General features: G+C 41.7%; 1 protein-coding gene across 3 annotated transcripts in view; it reads left to right on the top strand.

Moving 5' to 3' along the window:
* The first annotated feature begins 141 nt into the window (after positions 1 to 141).
* Positions 142 to 24,284, top strand: part of SLC7A13 (solute carrier family 7 member 13) — a 31,020-nt gene continuing 6,877 nt past the window's right edge. The window contains exons 1-4 of one of the 3 annotated variants that reach the window (XM_063299439.1): positions 142 to 1,002; positions 6,823 to 6,954; positions 8,956 to 9,320; positions 12,615 to 12,697. In XM_063299439.1, the coding sequence (XP_063155509.1) occupies positions 282 to 1,002; positions 6,823 to 6,954; positions 8,956 to 9,320; positions 12,615 to 12,697 (1,301 nt within the window). In that variant the 5' untranslated portion in view covers positions 142 to 281. Of the gene's footprint in view, positions 1,003 to 6,822; positions 6,955 to 8,955; positions 9,321 to 10,582; positions 10,689 to 12,614; positions 12,945 to 24,284 lie in introns of those variants that run through there. The other 2 variants (XM_063299437.1, XM_063299440.1) reach the window with 2 other exon arrangements.

Here is a 24,284-nt window from a genome sequence, read left to right as displayed (position 1 = left end):
ATTATGTAAAGAGGTTCAGGAGACAGTCTGCCTGCTACCCATCAGCTGATAACTCTCCAAAAACAACAACTGGATCGTATCTGTTGTGAGGAGAGCGCACAGATTGAGTTAATTGTTTGCAAAACTTGTCCAACTTCTTTGACAAGATGTAGTTAATCATCAGCCCCTTTCCTTTTAAACTTAAAAGGACACAGTTCTGAAATCACTCAAGAAGGGAAGAGTGTAAGGCCTTCAAGTTACCCTCAGATGCTCACTAAAAACACCAAAAGAAAACTGAAAACATGGAGAGAGACCAAGGTAATCAGGCTAAAGCAGCAAATACAAATGAAAAAAAGATCCAGCTTGAAAAGACAATTGGCTATTTAGAAGGAGTTAGCTTCATAGTAGGCACAATTATAGGTGCAGGGATTTTTGTCTCCCCAACTGGGGTGCTCAAATATTCCTTGCTCAACGTTGGTGTGGCTTTAGTAATCTGGGCTGCTTGTGGCATTGTGTCTCTGATGGGTGCTCTCTGTTACGCAGAGCTAATCACAGCATTGCCACTTTCAGGAGGGGAATACAGCCACATAAAAAGAGCCCTTGGCTCTCCATTGGCTTTTATCTTCTTATGGACAGCAATGTTCAACAGACCAGCCTCAAATGCTGCTCGAGCCTTGTTGTTTGCTGAATATGCCGTTCAGCCTTTCTATGGAGAGTGCCCAGCTCCTGAGATGGTAAAGAAATGTTTGGCACTGGCTGTTCTCTGGTTCCTTGGGGTTCTCAATGGTCGAAGTGTCAAGATGGCTGCTTGGGTGCAGACTGTTTTCACCTTTCTCAAGATGATGGCTCTCTCCATCATTGCAATCGGGGGAGTAGTTCTGTTGATCAGAGGAAAGAAAAAGAACACAGCCAGATTTGAGAATGCTTTCAGTTCAGAGATTCCAGATGCTGTGCAGATCTCAGAAGCATTTTTCCAAGGGTTGTATGCATATGGTGGCTGGTGGTCACTCGGCTACTTGGCAGGTATGTCTTCCATTTTCTTTGTCAAATCACTTGCTGTGCTATCAATTAAATCTTGACTGCAGCTAGGCCTCAACTTAGGATCATTCATTCAGCAACCGTTCAAAGTTATAAGGGTGCTAAAGGAATCGTGGTTACAACTGGTCCTCGGAGTTCCATCCGTCTCAGCACCCCTGTGGTCATGTGATCACAATCTGGGTGCTTGGCAACCAGCTCACACTTAACGATGGTGGCAGCACCCCCCAGTCATGTGATTGCCATTTGTCACCTTCCCTGCCGGCTTCCCCAGAAAGTCAATGGGGAAGCCAGCAGGGAAGGTCTCAAGTCACTGGGGTAAGTCTCCCCCACCAGCTCACGCTCCTCCAGCTGCTCTGCACTTGTGCCGCACCAGCCACTCATGCACCCCTGCGCACCCTCCCTGAGCTTCACCATGCTTCCCTCGCACCCTCGTGCACCCTCCCTGAGCCTCACTGCTCCTCACTCGCACCCTCGTACCCCCCCCTTGTGTCCTTCCCCACTCGACAGCAGCCACTTACCTGCCTGCTGGCCTGCTTGCAAGCAGCCTGAGACTTGCAACTTCCTGCCAGCTGACTTGGTTGTGGGAAGTCGGCAGGAAGTTGCCTTGCCTAACAGCTGTAGGATTCAGTTAACAACAGCAATTGGGACTGCAGGAATTACTATTGCTAAGCGATGGCAGTTGTGGTCCCAATTGCCGTCCTAAGTTGAGACTACCTATATAGAGTTCAGGCACCAAATAAGTGTAATTAAGACTAGTTTTATTAATAGTGTTCCATACGGTTTCATAACATGGGTCTTAGTACAGATCTAAAACTGAAGACCAAATGAAGAAAGGAAAGGAGAGGCTCTTGCTGTTCTTAAGAAAACAATTCGTAGGCCTGAATCAGTACAGCTTGCACATCAAGGTGAGGAATCTCAGGCCTACAGGCATTGTACTGCCAGTCTGCCCCATCCAGTCCATACACTTCAAGTAAAGTTTCATCTCTCTCTCTCTCCCCCACCCCCCAAAAAGCCTCTTTTTTTCTGTTGTTGCTGGCCTCTACATTGTCTTTTGCCATCTGCTGCCTTGCATGTTGGAAGCGTAGCAAAGCCAACAGAAAGCATACTGCCAGCACTCCTACAGAAACACAGACAGGGTCAGCTTCACCACTTCGCCAGTGTCTTGTTTTCCCCCATGGGTGAAAAAGATGGGACAAGCTGCAAATCAATAGGAACCACATAATGCTGAAAAAATGGACATGGCTTCTGCTGGGCTGTCCAGCATGCATGTCCCTTTTCTGCACTAGAGCAGATAGCCTGTGCCCTCACTTGTTAGAGAAGCTGTAGGAGCTTCCTGCCCATTTGTCGTCTGTGATGGATAAACTGATGTGGAGAGTGAAGGTTCCTCGTGTTAACTTGCATGCAAAAATGGATAATATGACAATATCATTTAAAGAAGGGGCCACGGTGGCTCAGTGGTTAAGACGCTGAGTCAGAGGACCATTACAGTCAGAAGCTCGGCAGTTGGAAACCCGAGAGCGCGAGCTGTGTGACGGAGTGAACTCCAGTCAACTTGTCCCAGCTCCTGCTAACCTAGCAGTTCAAAAGCATGCAAAGTAGATAAATAGGTACCACTTAGGTGGGAAAATAACAGGGACATGAAAGGAGCCCCCTCGGGCATCCCCTGGGCAACAGTGACATCACTGGCAAATCCTTTCAACACAGAAGCGTCTTGGTAGGTGCTTCTGACAGGAAAAAAAATTGTTTAAAGAAGGATGACTTTCTTGTTACTCCATGTAGCTCTCAGATGGAACCCATTCTCCCATGTAACTTAGATCCATTCAGAATACTGCCCGATTTAGCTGAACCACAATGAAGTAGCAGTTTATTTCCACACAGTTCTAGGAGTCTAAAATAGGCAATTCAGGATCTGTTTTGGCTGTGTGGAAATATATATCCTTCTGGCTTTCTCTCTAGGGTATAATTACATGCTACATAGCACATTTTTCCTCATGTGTGGAACTGAGCTTCCCTTATTCAGTATGATGAAAAATCAGACTTATTAATCCTGGACCTTTTACATTCTTTTTTTAATGGATTGGGAAAATGCATGCTGCAAAAAAAAAAAAAAGCTTCCAGCTTCATCTTTATTTCTAAGAGTGGCTGTACTGCATAGCTTGTATGCCAGTGCTTTGACTGAAAATGTACGCATCTGCCTAAAAAAGGACAACGACAAAAGAGGTGGTAAGGAGCACCTTGCTAGAGAGGGTGACAGCACTTGAGGAAATCAGTGCTTGTGTAGCTATCTGTGTCCTTCCAGGGTGACATATTATGAATGAGCATGCTCCATCAGCCAATATGTCCACAACACATTCTCAAAATTCCTGATTTGTCATCTGCTTCAAAGAATGTAGATCCCTACTGTGAATTTCTAATAGTTCTACAGAAAAAAAAAATTCTCTCCCCCTTCCAGATTAACACTGAAACTGGTGTTTAACCTGGTTGCAGCATTCGGTCATTGCGTGCAATTAGACAGCTATATGACAGGCTAGCTGTGTAATCTTACAACAGTGTCAGATGCTAAGAGGCAGGGATATAGAGCCCATGAATTCTTGAGAAATTCTCCCTAGCATCATATCCAGAAATGTATTTCCATATCAAAAACAAGGGGTTAAGGTAAGGTATACCCATACTTGTTTATTCGTTTAGTCGCTTCCGACTCTTCGTGACTTCATGGACCAGCCCACGCCAGAGCTTCCTGTCGGTCGTCAACACCCCCAGCTCCCCCAGGGACAAGTCCATCACCTCTAGAATATCATCCATCCACCTTGCCCTTGGTCGGCCCCTCTTCCTTTTGCCTTCCACTCTCCCTAGCATCAGCATCTTCTCCAGGGTGTCCTGTCTTCTCATTATGTGGCAAAAGTATTTCAGTTTTGCCTTTAATACCATTCCCTCAAGTGAGCAGTCTGGCTTTATTTCCTGGAGGATGGACTGGTTTGATCTTGCAGTCCAAGGCACTCTCAGAATTTTCCTCCAACACCACAGTTCAAAAGCATCGATCTTCCTTCTCTCACCCTTCCTTATGGTCCAGCTCTCGCAGCCATATGTTACTACGGGGAACACCATTGCTTTAACTATGCGGACCTTTGTTGTCAGTGTGATGTCTCTGCTCTTAACTATTTTATTGAGATTTGTCATTGCTCTTCTCCCAAGGATTAAGCGTCTTCTGATTTCCTGACTGCAGTCAACATCCGCAGTAATCTTCACATCTAGAAATACAAAGTCTTTCACTGCTTCTACATTTTCTCCCTCTATTTGCCAGTTATCAATCAAGCTGGTTGCCATAATCTTGGTTTTTTTGAGGTTTAGCTGCAAGCCAGCTTTTGCACTTTCTTCTTTCACCTTCATCATAAGGCTCCTCAGTTCCTCTTCACTTTCAGCCATCAGAGTGGTATCATCTGCATATCTGAGATTGTTAATGTTTCTTCCAGAGATTTTAACTCCAGCCTTGGATTCCTCAAGCCCAGCATGTCGCATGATGTGTTCTGCGTACAAGTTGAATAGGTAGGGTGAGAGTATACAGCCCTGCCGTACTCCTTTCCCAATCTTAAACCAGTCCGTTGTTCCGTGGTCTGTTCTTACTGTTGCTACTTACTGTTGCTACAGATTCTTCAGGAGGCAGACAAGATGGCTTGGTATCCCCATACCACTAAGAGCTTGCCACAATTTGTTATGGTCCACACAGTCAAAGGCTTTAGAATAGTCAATAAAACAGAAATAGATGTTTTTCTGAAACTCCCTGGCTTTTTCCATTATCCAGCGGATATTGGCAATTTGGCCCCTAGTTCCTCTGCCTTTTCTAAACCCAGCTTGTACATCTGGCAATTCTCGCTCCATGAATTGCTGAAGCCTACCTTGCAGGATCTTGAGCATTACCTTACTGGCATGTGAAATGAGTGCCACTGTTTGATAGTTTGAACATTCTTTAGTGTTTCCCTTTTTTGGTATGGGGATATAAGTTGATTTTTTCCAGTCTGATGGCCATTCTTGTGTTTTCCAAATTTGCTGGCATATAGCATGCATTACCTTGACAGCATCATCTTGCAAGATTTTGAACAGTTCAGCTGGGATGCCGTCTCCTGCTGACTTGTTATTAGCAATGCTTCTTAAGGCCCATTCAACCTCACTCTTCAGGATGTCTGGCTCTAGCTCACTGACCACACCGTCAAAGCTATCCCCGATATTGTTATCCTTCCTATACAGGTCTTCTGTATATTCTTGCCACCTTTTCTTGATCTCTTCTTCTTCTGTTAGGTCCTTGCCATCTTTGTTTTTGATCATACCCATTTTTGTCTGGAATTTACCTCTGATGTTTCTAATTTTCTGGAAGAGGTCTCTTGTCCTTCCTATTCTATTGTCTTCTTCCACTTCCGCGCATTGCTTGTTTAAAAATAATTCCTTATCTCTTCTGGCTAACCTCTGGAATTTTGCATTTAATTGGGCATATCTCCCCCTATCACTGTTGCCTTTTGCTTTCCTTCTTTCTTGGGCTACTTCTAGTGTCTCAGCAGACAGCCATTTTGCCTTCTTGGTTTTTTCTTTCTTTGGGATGTATTTTGTGCTGCCTCCTGAACAATGTTGCAAACTTCTGTCCATAGTTCTTCCGGGACCCTATCTACTAAGTCCAGTCCCTTAAATCTATTCTTCACCTCCACTGCATATTCCTTATCAATATTAGTGAGCTCATATCTAGCTGATCTGTGGGTCTTCCCTAATCTCTTTAATCTGATCCTAAATTGTGCAAGAAGAAGTTCGTGATCTGAACTACAGTCAGCTCCAGGTCTTGTTTTTACCAACTGTATAGATGTCCACCACCTTTGGCTGCAAAGGATGTAGTCAATCTGATTTCGGTGTTGTCCATCTGGTGAAGTCCATGTATAAAGCCATCTCTTAGGTTGTTGGAAGAGAGTGTTTGTTATGCAGAGCGACATACCCATACTTAGAACATTCCAAAGAGATGTGAAACCCATCCTGTGATTTGCACCTGATTATAACTATTGCAAGGAAGACTGAAGAAATCCATGGAATGTAAATATGACAGCAACTGAATTTGCTCTTTGTTTTTTCTGGATATCTTCAGGACTGGATTGGTTCAGTTCTTTTCTGGCAGGGTCAATCTTCTGAAGAATAAGTAGATATTACTGATAACATCATAACTGTAGATCAATTCCATAAAACACAAGGGCCACATCCCAGAACACAGGCCATTCTGTTAGCTTTCATTGTGGGTTTTTGTGGGTTTTTTCCCTAGGTGTTGTGGATTGTATTTTGACTTTTATCAGCTGCTTTGAGTTGATCAGGTTGAAGTAGCCAAAACATCTGATAAATCAATAATATAACAGAAATGCCTTGTGTCAGAAACCATTTAGATGTTTAAATTGGTTTCTTCATTTATTTCCTGTACCACTTTTCCTGCCAGAGGAACATAGAAAGCAGTGACAAGTTGTTGATGTTGATGTTTGATTTAAAATCAATTTAAACCATTACAACAAAACCAGTAATGACTAAAAACAGTAAATTCATGGAGTTGGATCATTGCTTCTTGTTCACAGCATTTCTAATTTCGTGACTCTGAAGATGATTCTGGGTTATTTTCAAACTGCTTTTAAGGGCCTGAGGAATGGAAGTGGGGGCAGCAGGAAGCCTTTTTGTTTGGGAAAAATTACAGAAAGCAAATTGTAGTGGTTTTAGTAAATAATTAGGATCGTACATTTTCTTGCTATATGAATGGATATGCTGGAGTGATTTCTATTTTGTGTCTTCCAGAGGAGGTTAAAAACCCCAGCAGAAACATTCTTTGGACTGTGATAACTGCACTTCCTTTAGTCATCATTTTCTATTTGCTGGTAAACATTTCATATCTGACAGTTTTGACGCCAAAGGAAATTGTTTCCTCAGGTATGGCTGGGGTGTCTGTATTCTTGATTCAAAAAGGATAATTAGAATGCCTATAATTGATATAACAAAGAAGTCACTAGACAAGCTCAGATGAATCAGAGGCCATGTCCCCACTTGCACTGAACTGTGGCACAAATACTCTTCTGGCTGCATCCCTGTGACATTGCTTTCAGCCCGTGAGGCAGGCTTAAATTGTTCTTGGCTATAACAACACAGTGCAACGACAGCTGCTGTAAAGCCTGCTACATTTGGCCACCCACTCCACTGGAGGTAAAGTCAGGTGACCAGCTGCCAGTGGGAGCAGAGACATGCTGATTAAGCCCCTTCAGGCTGATGGGGACATGCCTCCTCCCCTACAGTCTCAGTCAGACTGGCCTACCACCATTCTGCTGGTGTATCCCTGAATGGCTGCATAGAACAAGGTTGCACCAGAGGTACCAGAAATGCAGAGGTGTGAGTTTTTAGCACTGGGATTCCTTTTGTGTTCTATTGCTAATCCTGTTCCAGCTGGGTGTAATGGTTTCCTGCCACAGGCACACATCTCTGTAGACAGGTGGTCTGGACATGTGGTGGTCATCATTCTGCATCCTCAACAAAATGGTGGGTGGTAAATTTAAAAGGTGGTCTTTCAGAATTGCACTGTAGCACTAAACTGTTCAGCCAGCGGTGCTGTAAGTGCTTTAACTTGCTTGCCTTCACTGATCCAGCGTAAGGGTGAAATGGCCGAATGTTGAAATGACAAGGCTTCATTCCTTCATTGCTTCCCAAACAGAGCCCAGAGGAATCTGGGAGTGGCATTTGTTATCTATATACAGACAGGCAAGGCAGGGGTGGTATATTCTATAGCAGTGTTTCTCAGCCTTAGTAACGTTAAGCTGTGTGGACTTCAACTCCCAGAATTCCCCAGCCAGTATGGCTGGCTGAGGAATTCTGGAACTTGAAGTCCACACAGCTTAAAGTTGCTATGGTTGAGAAACACTATTCTATATAGAGCTGCTGTGTATGCTGCCTGGGACTCCCTTAATGATTTTCTTTTGATTTTCTGTTTTTCTCTGATCTTTATTCAACACATAGATCTTTTTGGAAAGAATGGAAAACGGCACAGAAATGAGCCACGAGATGCCATCCAGGCCCCATTCCTGCTGCGTGTGTGCGCGTGTGATTGACAAATGCTTTTCCCACTGACTGGAGTTATGTTGGGGGGGGGCAGCAAAGTCAAATGATTAAAGTAATTGCTTTGCCTATCCTGTGCATGTTTGATAATGAGCCAGAAGAGAGGCAGTTTAGGGATCAGCAAACTTCATGTCAGTATAGTGGATTTTTAAAAAAAATGTATTTGTGGGTGCTTTATTAAAGATCTTATTAGTCCAGCTGAAGGTTTTACAAAACAGCTGTAGCCTTTTTATTTCTGTTTGCTCTGTAATATATAAGTTTTATATCTTCCGGTTGCACCATTCTCTTTGCCATCATGTTCCATTGCCATTATTAGCTGAAGTATACAGAATTCTAGCAGATGCTTCATCTTTCTCCAGGACAACATCTGGTAGAAATTCTGTAATGAAAATTTCCCACAACTCACATATGACTCTTGGTAAACACAGAGCTGCATACAAGTTGTTTTGTTGATAACAATATGGAAGTGTTTTGCCATTGCCTCCTTCTGGGATGGATTTTTTTTTTTTAAATTTGCCAGTCTAATGACCAGACGTGGGATTTCCTGATGGTCTCCCTTCCAGCAAGATTACCTAATGGTGGTTACCTGCTGTCAGCACCACTTTCTGTACAGCTATTAAAAGGCAAAGGACTACTGAGCTATATCCAGCCTTGGGACTCCAAACAACGTTGCTTCGGTATTCTGGAGCCAAACCTTATTTGTTCTCCAAAGTTCACTAAAGCATATTAAGGTTCATTAATATATCAAGCTGTGTGTGATATATCTGTTAAGGAAAGCTGTTTAGCCTTTACAAATAATCTGCTAACAATGCTGATATTTCCTTTCAGTTGTTGTAGCAGTCACGTGGGCTGAGAGAGTGATCCCTTCATTTGCTTGGATAATTCCTGTATCTGTGGCTGTTTCTATATTTGGTGCCCTCAACGGCAGCATGTTCACCCTTGGACGGTTGAGCTACGCTGCAAGTCAATCTGGACACTTACCTATCATAGTATCCATGCTTAATGTCCACCGTTTTACTCCAGCACCAGCCATGATTTTGTCCACCATTATTGCAACTACCTTTCTCATTTCATCAGATCTAACTGCTTTAATGAATTATTTTGGATTCTCCATTTGGCTCATGACTGGACTAACGTGCGCTAGCCTCATTGTCCTCCGATATCGAGAGCCTAATCTACACAGGCCATACAAGGTACATTGAAAGAAATGGAAATGTGTAACTAGGTTTTCTAACTGCATCCTGTTATATGTAATGCATGGGTCTGGCAATCTCTGAAGAGACGGTTCGCCCTAAGCAGACCCAGTTCCCAGTGGAATAGATGAACAAAGGAAGCTACTTTATACGGAATCAGATCACACCACAATCTTATTCCAGCAGTGTTTATTTTGATTGGCAATTACAAGTCTCCAGGTTCTCAGGATTTTCCATCCCCTACTAGCTGATTCTTTGGACTGAAATGCCAGGAATTGAACCTGTGATACTCTGCAGAGATCATTTGTTCTTCCACTGAGCTACTGTAGTTCACCCTGCTATCTTCAAACGTACAGTGTATGTTTACTAAACTAATTGAGCTGATATGTCTTGCATAATCTTAATATTTATAAATAAAAGATGTATAGTACCTATCTAGGAAAATCGGTACACCTGCAATTATTTGTAATGTTAGCAAGAGATCATGGATGCTTCTAGCTGAAGCTTTTATGCCTTAATTGTCCTTCCTCATTTTAAGAATTTTATGGGGGCTCCCCAGCATCAGAACTTTCAGACTGAAATTGGCCTTGTCATCCATCTTCTTTCTTCAAAAAATTCCATGAAAGAGAAGCAGACAGAATAGCCCATGCACAGAGAAGAGCAGAGTAATGTATTGAAGGAGGAAAGTTCTGCTTCCTTCATGGCCTGATTGCTGGTTCTTAGAGGCTCACTCTCGCTCAAATAGCAACCCATGTTTGAATTACGTTCCAGACTCATAGTACCAGAATTCTTTATTAAGTCAAGAAAGAAGGGTTGCTGCAACTGACAACAGAATTGTCCCAATTGTGGTCATAAGTCGTGAACGACCTGTACTTCTAACCCACTTTCAGACATTCCTTCTAGATAGGAAAAATATATATGGAGCTGACATGTGCTAGTAGCCTATGTCATGATCTACATACATTTGTTTCTGTGTCTGAAGCAAAATGATACACGTGCAACTCAGTATGCGGAGAGACTGCATAGCTAAGCATGGCTTGTTTGAAACACAGAAATAAATATAAGCAAGTCAGTTCCAAGTAGTACTGATTTCTCTCTTTTGAACAATGCTTTCTCTTGAAACATAGTATAACTCTGACTGGATCTGAGAAGCACAACAGTACTATCTGATGTTTGCCAATATGACACGCCTGTGACTTCTGAGGTTTCTAATGAACTTTTCACGTTGTCTCTATTGCATTGCTCCACTGTCAAAATTACAGTAACAGGCATATCAGTCCAGAAAGAATGGGCTGGAATGATGTGGAAGTCCTGTCCATGTATCCTGAAAATCATTCCAGTAGAAATGCTGATGGAGAGGCAACAAAGAATAGGCATGAAATAGAGCAGTGGATCATAGGAAAGCAGTCCTATGCAAACATGGAAACCATCCAGCAAATCGTAGTGCTAAGACAGAGATAGATCTTACAGTATTTTTTAACTCAGTTACAATAGGAAGAAGGAGTAAGGGTGCTGTAGGCAAAATACCATTCAGTTACAAGCAGATAGTCCAGAAGTAGAAATGCTTCATCTATAGTCCTGAATCCTCCACAGTTAATCCTTAGAGAGTTGTGTCTCTTCCTATTCAATCAGTCTCCCTGCATGAGAAGGGTGTGGGTGCTCTGCAGGGGTCCTCTTTGGGAGGCTCTCTTAATGGGCAACCACATCAGAAGTAGCAGTCACGACATTGTAATTGATCTAGGCAGGATCAGCTTGCAGTGAGACATAGATTGGATTCATGCATCACTTAAAGCCACGGTTTATTTGGTGTCTACAAAAGGCTATCCATAAACTCTGGTTTGCAAAGCAGAGTGGCAGAGTTCATGCAACATGCAAAGCCATAATGTGGTATAATGGCCTGTGGGAATGACCTTGGGAGACAGGAGGGAGAGCTGCAGACTGGACAACTGGTGTGTAAAAGGTATCTCAGCCCACAGAAGGAGGGCAGGCATGGGAAACATTTCAGAAGGACCTTCCCTAGTTTTCTGGAGAGTAAAAGGAAAGGAGGAGAGAAATACTTTCAGTCTTGCAAGATTCTGTTAATGTAGCCTCACAATAAAGACAGAGCTAGTACTCCTGGTTGTGCTGCTTGTCTGGACTACCTCGCAGGGCCAACATGTGATTTGCTTGGTAAAGGCTTAGCATGTTAGTGAACCCTGCCTAAATATTATCTTGGAATAGCTGGGTGCTTAGGCTACTGTTCCTGTGCCCTGGAATAGAAAGTCCCTTAAAGTATGACAGCTGAATTGCTACATGGATTATAGTAAGTGTGTGTTTCTGGGTAAAATACAGGTTTGTCGTCTTAGCACAGATCATCAGGATGAAGGAAGCCCATTCTTTACACAAAATGCTGCATGTGGACAAATGGAGGAGGGAAATTTACGCTGTCCTTGTCCTACTTCACTGCACTTTGCTCCCTAAAGCAATCTACTGGTGCCTTTGGCTGGGAGGGCAAAGGCTTAAAAGCTGCAGAATTCAGGGCAGTAAAATGCTTTGCTTCCTTTCTTTGCCAATGCATTCATAGGTAAGAGTAGACCCTTATTGAGGTCCACTATGTATGCCACTGGGACAAATGTTGACAAATGCACCAGTTGTCCAGTCTGTAGCTCACCCACCTGTCTCCAGAGTTATTCCCATAACCATTATACCACATTACAGCTTTGCATGTTGCATGAACTCTGCCGCTCTGCTTTGCAAACAATGGTTTATGGATAGCATTTTGTAGAAACCAAATAAACCATGGCTTTCAGTGATGCACCTGTCTGTGGTTCCCTACATCTTGCCTGATTCTGAGAAGCACATCCAACCTTGCTTTAATGTGCGTTGTACAATGAGTAAATTCTGTTTAGATGGTAGACAATGTGGAAGAAGAACTTCAGAGGCAATGCTGATTTTGCATTCACAAAATTCACCTTTTAAAAAAAATTGTCAGTTTAACAGTGATGTCCTATACATTAGTGACTCTGTGCAAGACTGAGTGAGTTCAAGCAAATTATTGTTAGATGATTGCTTAAGCCTCACATTTAAGGAAAGCGTCTCCATGGTTATTTATGGTTTCCCTAGTGACCGTAAGCTGATTGAATGTACTCAGAAAATCCATAAGAAACATTTTGTGTAGTGCACCGCTGGCAAGATTGTGCTTAAACTTGATTCACGTCCAGAATATGAAATTTTATTTATTTATTTATTTGCATTTCTTCCTTGCTTGTTCATCTATTAGATTCCTAGTCTCTTAACTCTGTTTATATTTTACAGGTTTGTTTACCAGTTGCCTTTGGAATGGTGGCCATTTCCTTGTTCTTAGTTTTGGTTCCTGTAATTTGGTCCCCGAAAGTGCAGTATGTATATGCTTCACTTTTCATGCTTGGTGGTTTTCTTTTATACCTGCCTTTTATACATTTTAAAATACATTTTGAGTTGCTTGATAAAATTACTTGCTATCTGCAGCTGCTACTCGAGGTTTCTCCTGCTAATTATGAGTAAGGCTAAAGTTTGATACTGTGCAGCAGGACCAAAATGTTGCTGTGCAGCACAGCAACAGCTTCTGACACCCCTCTGTTTTTCTAAAAAAAATATGTTTTGGTGAAATATATATACACGAGCGCAGACTCCAGTGGTTATATGATCAAAAGGTCTTGACTGAATAAACCCTGTGGCTCAGTGTTTTTCAAACTTGGCAACTTTAAGATGTCTGGACTTCAAATCCCAGAATTCCCTAGCCAGCATGCTGGCTGGAGAATTCTGGGGGTTGAAGTCCCCACATCTTAAAGTTGCCAAGTTTGAAAAACACCGCTGTAGCTTTTCCAAAACCTCTGAAAAGACTTCTTGGAGAGTGGGAGACCTAGGGGGCTGCAGGGGAGGAAGACTGAAAAAAATCTCTATGTGAGCAATAGTCTGGCTCCTCCAGTTAAACTACCTTTTTAAAAAAAAAATCCATTCAGTCATGGCCGATTCTTGGAGACTGCCTGGACAAGTCCCTGCAGTTTTCTTGGCAAGATTTCAGAAGTGGTTTGCCACTGCCTGCTTCCTAGGGCTGAGAGAGAATGACTGGCCCAAGATCACCCAGCTGGCTTTGTGCCTAAGGCAGGACTAGAACTCACAGTCTCCCAATTTCTAGTCTGGTGCCTTAACGCGTACACCAAACTGGCTCTCAAACAAACCTTAGTCACTTGAAAAAGATCAGTTAAATCTGCACATATATTGCCTTTAATGTTGCTTATAGATTATTCACAGTTAAATCAGGTAGCATGGGAGAAAAAGAATTCTCATTTTTCCTTTAAATACTTGTATGAAGGAGAACTTGTGCAATATTTAATCCCTGGGGATTTTCTGTGGGGAGGGGGTCCTCCTTAGTCTGTCAATGTGTTTTCATTTTTTTATTTTATCTAATTCTGAGTTAAATGTTGCAGTAGTAAAATAAAACATTTGGATCCAGTAAACATTTAGTTATCTCAAGATACATTTTACAATGCACATTTACTAAAATCTTTTGTACATTTTACGTCTCTACCCGTTGCATATGATAAACATAAAAAAAAGAAGATAACACCGATTTTATTGTCTGCCAAGTAGAAAAGTGAAAATATATTTAAAAGCTTGGTTCCTTCAAATGTAATCTGTCTCCTGCTATGGTGTTCATCTCAGCAACATAATTTAGTAGAAAATCCAAACATCTTTTTTTACTACTTTTGTTAAAAATTGAAAATCTAAGATGATCTGTGGTCAATTCAAAGTCCTGTTTTTCCTAAAGCCAGATATGTTATCATATCTGGCTTTAGTATGACACCCAGTTTTGTTAGAAATAACTGTTGTTACTTCTACATCAGCATCATTCAGTTATTTCCCAAATGCCTTTTATGTCTCTCTCCCATCTGGGTTACTGCAGTTTTCATGTGCGACTAAAGAACATGTTGCCTAGTTGACACAATCCAAGTAGGGACTGTACTGAGTTCATATAGTATGATTTGCTCAAAGTAAAAAGCTGTATCATGGCTTAAAGTAATGGCCAGGTTCATATAACATGCTAAGACAATCGCTGGCTTTCTGCAACATACTAATTATCAGAAACTACTCAATCCAGTTTTAGGTCAGTCTACTGCTTCTCAGAATGTTGGCCATAACTCTCAGGGGGTTTATGAAACAATGGATGAGGGGTCACCAGAGATCCCATCCTCACACTCCTTTCTGAGCAGGCTTACCAGTTGGATGCGAAAGTATGCTGAATGCAAATCAAGGTGATGCTTCCATCCAGCCTCTTCAAGTCTATGATCACTGAACGCTGTAGATCACTTGACTCGTCATGCATTTCTATGCTGAAGTTTGAAAAGCGTGTTGCCATCAACTCTATATTATCGCTAGCATATGTTCTTAAGAATAAAGATTTGTTGGAAAAATATTGCAGTTGAAAAACCAGTCTTTCTGATGCTGGAAAAGTGACTACATCCTTTGCAGCCAAAGGTGGCGGACATCTATACAGTCAGTAAAAACAAGACCTGGAGCTGACTGTAGTTCAGATCATGAACTTCTTCTTGCACAATTTAGGATCAGACTAAAGAGATTAGGGAAAACCCACAGATCAGCTAGATATGAGCTCACTAATATTCCTAAGGAATATGCAGTGGAGGTGAAGAATAGATTTATGGGACTGGACTTAGTAGATAGGGTCCCGGAAGAACTATGGACAGAAGTTCGCAACATTGTTCAGGAGGCGGCAACAAAATACATCCCAAAGAAAGAGAAAACCAAGAAGGCAAAACGGCTGTCTGCTGAGACACTAGAAGTAGGCCAAGAAAGAAGGAAAGCAAAAGGCAACAGCGATAGGGGGAGATATGCCCAATTACATGCAAAATTCCAGAGGTTAGCCAGAAGAGATAAGGAATTATTTTTAAACAAGCAATGCGCGGAAGTGGAAGAAGACAATAGAATAGGAAGGAGAAGAGACCTCTTCCAGAAAATTAGAACCATTGGAGGTAAATTCCAGGCCAAAATAGGTATGATCAAAAACAAAGATGGCAAGGACCTAACAGAAGAAGAAGAGATCAAGAAAAGGTGGCAAGAATATACAGAAGACCTGTATAGGAAGGATAACAATATCGGGGATAGCTTTGACGGTGTGGTCAGTGAGCTAGAGCCAGACATCCTGAAGAGTGAGGTTGAATGGGCCTTAAGAAGCATTGCTAATAACAAGGCAGCAGGAGACAACGGCATCCCAGCTGAACTGTTCAAAATCTTGCAAGATGATGCTGTCAAGGTAATGCATGCTATATGCCAGCAAATTTGGAAAACACAAGGCCATCAGACTGGAAAAAATCAACTTATATCCCCATACCAAAAAAGGGAAACACTAAAGAATGTTCAAACTATCGAACAGTGGCACTCATTTCACATGCCAGTAAGGTAATGCTCAAGATCCTGCAAGGTAGACTTCAGCAATTCATGGAGCGAGAATTGCCAGATGTACAAGCTGGGTTTAGAAAAGGCAGAGGAACTAGGGGCCAAATTGCCAATATCCGCTGGATAATGGAAAAAGCCAGGGAGTTTCAGAAAAACATCTATTTCTGTTTTATTGACTATTCTAAAGCCTTTGACTGTGTGGACCATAACAAATTGTGGCAAGCTCTTAGTGGTATGGGGATACCAAGCCATCTTGTCTGCCTCCTGAAGAATCTGTATAACGACCAAGTAGCAACAGTAAGAACAGACCACGGAACAACGGACTGGTTTAAGATTGGGAAAGGAGTACGGCAGGGCTGTATACTCTCACCCTACCTATTCAACTTGTACGCAGAACACATCATGCGACATGCTGGGCTTGAGGAATCCAAGGCTGGAGTTAAAATCTCTGGAAGAAACATTAACAATCTCAGATATGCAGATGATACCACTTTGATGGCTGAAAGCAAAGAGGAACTGAGGAGCCTTATGATGAAGGTGAAAGAAGAAAGTGCAAAAGCTGGCTTGCAGCTAAACCTCAGAAAAACCAAGATTATGGCAACCAGCTTGATTGATAACTGGCAAATAGAGGGAGAAAATGTAGAAGCAGTGAAAGACTTTGTATTTCTAGGTGCGAAGATTACTGTGGATGCTGACTGCAGTCAGGAAATCAGAAGACGCTTAATCCTTGGGAGAAGAGCAATGACAAATCTCGATAAAATAGTTAAGAGCAGAGACATCACACTGACAACAAAGGCCCGCATAGTTAAAGCAATGGTGTTCCCTGTAGTAACATATGGCTGCGAGAGCTGGACCATAAGGAAGGGTGAGAGAAGGAAGATCGATGCTTTTGAACTGTGATGTTGGAGGAAAATTCTGAGAGTGCCTTGGACTGCAAGAAGATCAAACCAGTCCATCCTCCAGGAAATAAAGCCAGACTGCTCACTTGAGGGAATGATATTAAAGGCAAAACTGAAATACTTTGGCCACATAATGAGAAGACAGGACACCCTGGAGAAGATGCTGATGCTAGGGAGAGTGGAAGGCAAAAGGAAGAGGGGCCGACCAAGGGCAAGATGGATGGATGTTATTCTAGAGGTGACGGACCCGTCCCTGGGGGAGCTGGGGGTGTTGACGACCGATAGGAAGCTCTGGCGTGGGCTGGTCCATGAAGTCACGAAGAGTTGGAAGCGACTAAACGAATAAACAACAAAAAGCTGTAATTTATGTCACAGATGCCAAGAAAGTTTAAAAAATCAGTTGTTGTGTCCTCCTTTCCCCCCATCTGCCCTCCTTTCCAATTATCCATGTCCTCCTTTGCTTGTTCAGATATCTGGTAGCCCTACTCTTGTCAGACCTGATGGGACAGGTAGATGTAACCAGGGAGAGGCAGTCCCTCAAATAACCTGATCCCATGCCATGTAGGGCTTTAAAGGTCATAACCAGCACCTTGAATCGAACCTGAAAGCAGACTGGCAGCCAATGCAGAGGTGTAACATGTGCAGTTCTTGGGGCACACATAACTGCCTGCACCACTGCATTTTAAATATAGAAGCTTTTTTCCCCAGGCCATGGGAAGAACTAGTAGGAGTAAGTGAACACGGCTCTTGATTTTAAAACCTGATAAAGTGGTTTCTTTGTAGGATTATCCTAAACTATGCATTCTGAAAACATGTGGGCCTTTTCCCCACTGTTGAGTCAAAGTCCTGTCAGCTTCTTCTTGAATCAGTGGAAAATTATACCAACATGAAGCTTGTTAATCCCATTGCCAGTCCATATCCTGTTTTGATTGCATCTGTTGAGATCACTGCCAAGTACTACTATGGATTATGTACAGCAAGATGAGTAAGGAAAACTGACTGGTTTAACCCTGTGGATTCACAGTCCTCCCACTCCAGACATTACCAGCCAGCAGGAAAACATCTCCAGTTACTGTGGGAATGAGGTGGCCTCTAATAACTTTGAGCTTTTGTACCTGTCTCCAGATAGAAGGTGGCTAACACAGGGAAATGACTTTGATCACAAAAGCAGCTGTTTCACACATCACACATGCCCATGAATGTACAAGGTTCACAAAGGTTGACTTCCCCAACAAGTGGCCTTTTTGAACATCATTTCATTGTACAATTTCAGCATTGTGCGCTTCCCTTTTGTCCTCCATTCAGTGAGGAAAATTGGTCTTGCTCACTCTTTTAGCTCAAGGTGGATGGGGTGAGGAGCCTCACCTCTTCTCAGCTTTATCTCTGGTGTAGGCAAGGCTACTGTGATAAAACATCTGCTTGGAAGCCTATCCTTCCCCCGTCCTCAGTGCTGCCAGATAGACCCCATTCCTGCTCACATTTCCTTCCTTCCTTTCTCCAAGGGTATCCTTGCCACACCCCTCTGCTGAGTGCTACTGAATGAAACTACAACCTGTGCTGCAGCCTCTGCAACTGTCTACCACGCTAGTCTCTCTTACTCCAGTGGAGAATTGGCTGAGGTAAGAGGGCAACTCACTGTGTCCTCAGAAACCACTGAAAGTGAGGCACAGGGAGGAATAACAGGCAAAAAGGATGATCAGACATGGTTGGGGTATGTCAGCATCAGCTTAAAACATCCAGTAAGTACCCAGTTGATTCTACCCACTCTGGATCATGTGAATCTGCCAATAACACATCAGATTTTACATTCGTTATAACTGCTGCCAGATGCTATCAGATTAAGAGGTCAAGTGCTACTTTAACAGTATCGCTAAATTGACAGAAGCTGTCTACTCATGGGTTGAGGATGTGATGAAGGCAATGTCATGAAGACCCATCAGAAAAGAGAAGATGTTGCTTGGGCATGTTTGTAACCATGATGAGGTACAAGCAGGAAAAGGCCCAAAGACCAACAGGGAAACCACCCTGCAAGGATTTGCAATGCCAGTTTAGATGGCTTTGCATCACAGATCACAGGTGACACTGAGAAATGCTTTGTATAAGCTGAAATCAAAGAAAGGGTTAACCTGCAGAAAGTTGTACAAGTTTATAGGAACAAAATACCAGAATTACTTGGATCCTTTAGTGGCTGATTTAAGCGCACAGCACTAACTAATTCTTTCCTTCAGCTCATTAGCTATGGCTGCTAAGTTCAAGGGCTACTGAAAGTCTTCCCTCCCTCCAAGCAGGATCACTGAATGTGTCATTGGCATGCAGTGTTTTGCTGAATTGTCCAGTACAGTCTACAGTATAGCAAAGATACTCCAGAATTTTGTGACAAAATTTGGAATTTGAAACAGCATTCAGGATATCCTTATGAAATGGTGTTTGATTTTTTTTTTAATAAAGGAATATTTAATTACAAGAAAAACAAATGGCGAGGCTAAAGGAAAAGTAACTTACCCAAAAGTATAACTGCAAGACAGAGGTGATGTCCATACTTAAAAATGATTTTATGAGACCATTTCACAGAAACTAGTAACAAATGCCAAATCCCATATTTGCCCTCACAAAACCCACCAAGGTACCTGTTTCATGGAAGGCAGAGCGATGATTGATGGAGAAATTCACACATGTATATAGAGACAAAACAACTGTACACCATGTAAGAATATGACAACATAGGACAAATCAAACCATGTGCACCCACAGTTACCACAAAGCAGAAAAAAAAGCCTCACACACCCATGAATCACAATATAAGCAAAACATTAGGTCCGTGCAGATCAGCCAGGATCTCATGGAATGAGGCATTTCCTGGAGATGCAATGCCCTTTGTGAACAAAGGTGGAATGGCTGTTTCACTCCACTTTTTACACATGGAGAATTACTTTGTGGCTTTATTTTGAAGGGGCTCTTTATTTGATGAAACAGTGCCCTCTTGAAGGTCTGCACAACCTTACAAAATATTCCCCTCATTTTCCATTATTTATTCTAGTTCTTAATTTGCTCCTTGCTATGCTTGTTTAGAATACAGCAGGGCTTACTTTAAAATGAGGTTCTACCTAGAATTTTATTTTTTGCCCCATTTCCCTTTCAGGAAAACTTTTTAGACCTTTCTGAATAATTTTAATGAGAATCTCAAACTTGACCACTTCACTGATCAATATAGATCAGGTGGACTGCCAAATCTGGGCTGCAAAAATCCAGACAATTTCCAGATTCAGAAAACTCTTCACTCCCATCTAGTGGCTGTACAGATATTTGCAGTCCAGGTACACTAACCTCAAGTTCAAATAATTAGCAAAACAGAAGTCAATACTTGTTCATTCCTCATCCATAAAACAGGTTTTGTGGTGAATTTTCACCTAAACCAGCCATTTCCAATAACTGATGGGAGTGAGTCCCTTCCCATTCATGCCAACAGGATTACTGTTAATTATATTTTCTTAATTCCAATTAAAATTCCATTTAGCTGTGACATCCTTAAATCAACAACAGGCATCTAAGATCTGACAACCAGTTTGGTCTAGTGGTTAAGGCAACAGGCTAGAAACCAGGAAACAGAGTTCTTGTCCCTCCTTAGGCATGAAAGCCGGTTGGGTGACCTTGGGCCAGTCACTCTCTCTCAGCCCAACTCGGTGCAATGTAGACTAGCCCCTTGTGGTGCACCCTGAGCAACGTGACTTGTCACAGCTAAATAGTCTACACATCTGGCTGCTGGACCTCACAAGGATTTCCCTGCAAGAAAAATCAGCATGAACACCGAACTGCTATGCCATACGATAAATCTAAGAACTGGAGATTTATCATGCAACTATACACAGCAATCATGCTATTATATAGTGTGAATTTAAATGTTTTGAAATGCTGATCCTACCACAATGAAATTTATTTTTCATCTTATAAAAAGGAACCACGGTTTTCTTACAGTTCTAAACATAGAATGCACACTCTATTAGGAATTTTAAAAAAAAGAATGTATGCATAAATTTGTCTGTTTTCATAAGTGTTCTTCCTTTTCCTAAGCAGGCAAGAACTATGCACATTTTCTGTAAAAAAAAAAAGAAAAAGAAAATCATTTATTTCTAATTCCTAGAAGTTCATTTGTCACCAGACAATTACCTTTTGAGCAAATTTTGAGCAGTTTTTAGTCATAAGAGCTTGATGTGTCCTTTATAGAGGGAGAAGAATCAGCTGATAATCTTAGGACTACTGACCTAACAGAATACATTCTTTGTTGGTATCGTGTGCCAACAATTACACATGTGGGAGGCGAGACATAGGGAAGGGCTCCTCATAGTAACTATAAATCTCACTCCAGTGACTGTATTGCTGAGAAAAAACAAACTTTCTTACTTCAGGTCTGGGCAGCTAGATCCAAGAACCGGGAATCAGAGCTTACTGTAGTCACGAATCCAAAGGTCAGTTAGGAAACTGGAAGCAATACATATTTAGAAAGGCCTGAGATGGAAAGTCATTTGCCAACAAAAGTCTGCCTCCTAAGCCCTTTTTTAATAACACTAACTCAGGCATTCCTATTTTCCAAAGTCATGTCTTTTTATTTCAAGAAGCCTGATCAAACATTTCTGTCCTACTCATAGGATCTTTCTGCATGTGTGAGGACTAAGGATCTTTTCCTGCTGATACCTTAGGTCTGGTGACTCCACCTGCTGCTGTGGTTCTGCAGTAAGGGCCTGATTACCTGACTGCTCCAGACCTGCAGTCTTACTCTCCAACAGGTCCTGTTCTTTCTGTACTCCATCTTGAGAGAGCTGAGAACCCACCAGCTCCCAAGTTGCAAGGCCAGAACCTGTAAGGCCCTGCTTCTCCAGTTCAGAGTCTGATTCACCAGATAGGCAATCTAAAAAACACACAATCCTGGATACAGTGGACTGAAGGAATGTAGGAGATGACATCTTAATCTCAGTTGCAAGACTAAAAGGAGTAGTATGTAATGTTGAATATGAAATAAAGTACCTTTTATGTAATTAATAATCCCATGTTCCCTAGGCAGTGTTTAAAATACACTATTTTTTATTCAATTAGTGAATTCTTGATAATGTTATTTCTCATAAAATGGGCTAGAAAGTAGCTGATGCATTTATGAAGGGACCTATTACTGAACATGGGTGTGTGCGTGTGTATGTATGTGTATATCTATATATCTATATCTATATATCTATATCTATACCTATACCTATATCTATCTTTGAACATGCTACAGAAATTGCAGTTGCACAAAACTGACTCAACACAACAACTACCAAGCCTAAGACATTGTCAGTATAATGATGAGCAGCAATTTGGGCCAATCAAAGTAAGGGCACTGTTTTCTTTATGTAATACAGTATATGTGACTGAAAGAATGTGTGCTTGTGTGTCTATGTAGCAAATTGCAGCCATAGTTACTAGCAATTTTCTGGTCTGTTCTAAAAAGCACAGATCCCTGCTGACTAATATACAAAGGAGAAATTAGAATTTCATTTTTTCTGAAATATCTTTTAATTTTTGTAGCCTAGAAAGAAAGATTTCAAAGCTGTAACCCTCATAGTAAGGCTGGATGTATAAGCACAATTACTTCTGCTCAGGCTTTTCAAAGATTATCGGGATTTGTTAACAATTATACTTATCAATCCTCTTTTCTTCAAAATCTTTGGTGGTAAATTTCACAGATCCTACACTGAATTTGGCACTTGGAACGTATGCATACAATATCATAAGGAATACATGACTCTGGTAGAAAAGGGGGATTTCTCTTCTTCATCATCATCTCGATCATATTTAGGCAGAATCTAAAGGATAAGATTGGGCACATGAAGTCTTTCCCAATGTGATGCTTTCCAGATGTCTTTGGTCAACAATTTTCAAAAACCCTGTTGAGTGGCTGATCAGAAATTTTGGAAATTGATGTTCCAAAACATCTGGAGAGTACCAGACTGGGGAAGCTGCTCTAAATTAAACAGTGGGAGGACTTCATGAGACATAGATGTGACACCAGTAAAAGGGAAGGTTCTTTCAGATGCCAAAGGGTTAGCAACTTCCAGATCTCTTTACTTCCTTGTAAAGATGGATGAATATCCTTGGGTTGGGAAGACACAAATGATTTAATCACAGACAGGGTCTTGTAGCCTCCAAATGTTGCTGAACCATATCTCCCAGCATTTGTTACCACTGGTTATGCTAATCAGGATGAGTTGGAAGTTAAGCATCAACAACCTGTTGATTGTTGTCAACCTCTGTCAACTAGCATGGGGATTTAGTAGTAGTATGCAGCCCTGGGGGTGGTTGGTGGCTTGAGGATGCTCTCCCCGTCTTTTTAACTTTGTATAATTTTTGTATGGATTTTTGATGGTCTTTGTTAAGCTGCGCAGAGTCACTGCCACAGTGAGATGGGTGGCATATAAATTTGATGAATCAATCAATCAATAAACTTGAGTGTCACTGTAGCAAAAAGGGCCTAAGAAACAACTGTTCTTGTAAGTCACCAATCTTATAATTCCAGCCCAGTTCTAATGCAAGAGCAAAGAAAATTCAAGTATTACAAACCCTTGACTAGAATTATAGGATCAGAGCGTACCATTTCAGCCATCAAGTACAATCCCCTTCTTAAATGCAGAAATTAAAATTAAAATATGACCAACAGATAGCTGTGCCATCTCTGCTTGAACAGATCCAGTGAAGGTGAAGCTATCTCTCTGAATAATTGGTTTCATTGTCAAACTCTGTTACTCTTAGGAAGTTTTTACTAACATTTCTAACATTGGGATCTGTCTTAAATCCATTATTCAGTGCCCTGCAGCCTGGTAAGATAGAAAACAGATATTGATCTTAGGCTGTGAGACATTCTCAAAGCTCTCAAGAAACACAATGGGTTTTTGACACATTACAGTTGTTAATTGATAAGGTATTTGTAATCTGTCTCACTTGGAACCTGCATATGAATAACCAACCTGTTATTCCCTTCCTTCTCTTTAGCCTCATCCCTCATTAAATCCTAATTAAATTGATATTTAGCCACTCCATGCATCTGACAAAGTGAACTGCAGCTCACAAAAAACTTATGACTTTTAAGAAAATTTGTTAGTTGGAAAAGGTGATACCAAACACTTTATGATTTTTTTGCCAACATAGAGTAACATGGCTGTCCTCCTACAATGTCCTGTAGTAAATGTGAGGCATCAAAGATAGGGGAAGCTGAGTGTTTCTGGCAAATTGTCATGGGTGGTAGCCACACAGTGCCTGTAATACTGACGTGTGCAGAAGAATGAGCAATTTCTTGTATCATAGACAACCAGTCAGACCAGTTGTTTTACTGGTAGTTCACATATGGCCCAAGAATAACATCCCCACTGTCTTGTGGGGGATGTGCCAAGGAAAATTGGAATTTAACATCCAAATGAGATGATTAGGCATCCATCAGTGCCAGAAAATATGGTAGTTGAATAACTGAGTCGTCTTTGGAGTCTTGCTGTGCAGGATGAAAGGAATCATCTTGAGAAAGATCAGTGTCCAAGCCTTTGTCACATGGCATGGTCATTAATAAAATCCAAGTAAACTGAGCCCCAAGGCCCCTGTGATGAAGGGAGAAGGT

Source organism: Candoia aspera, chromosome 3 (assembly GCF_035149785.1).
Source record: "Candoia aspera isolate rCanAsp1 chromosome 3, rCanAsp1.hap2, whole genome shotgun sequence".
Classification (NCBI taxonomy): domain Eukaryota; kingdom Metazoa; phylum Chordata; class Lepidosauria; order Squamata; family Boidae; genus Candoia; species Candoia aspera.
The sequence above is the reverse complement of the archived record's forward strand: the minus strand, read 5'-3'. Positions and strand labels throughout refer to the sequence as shown.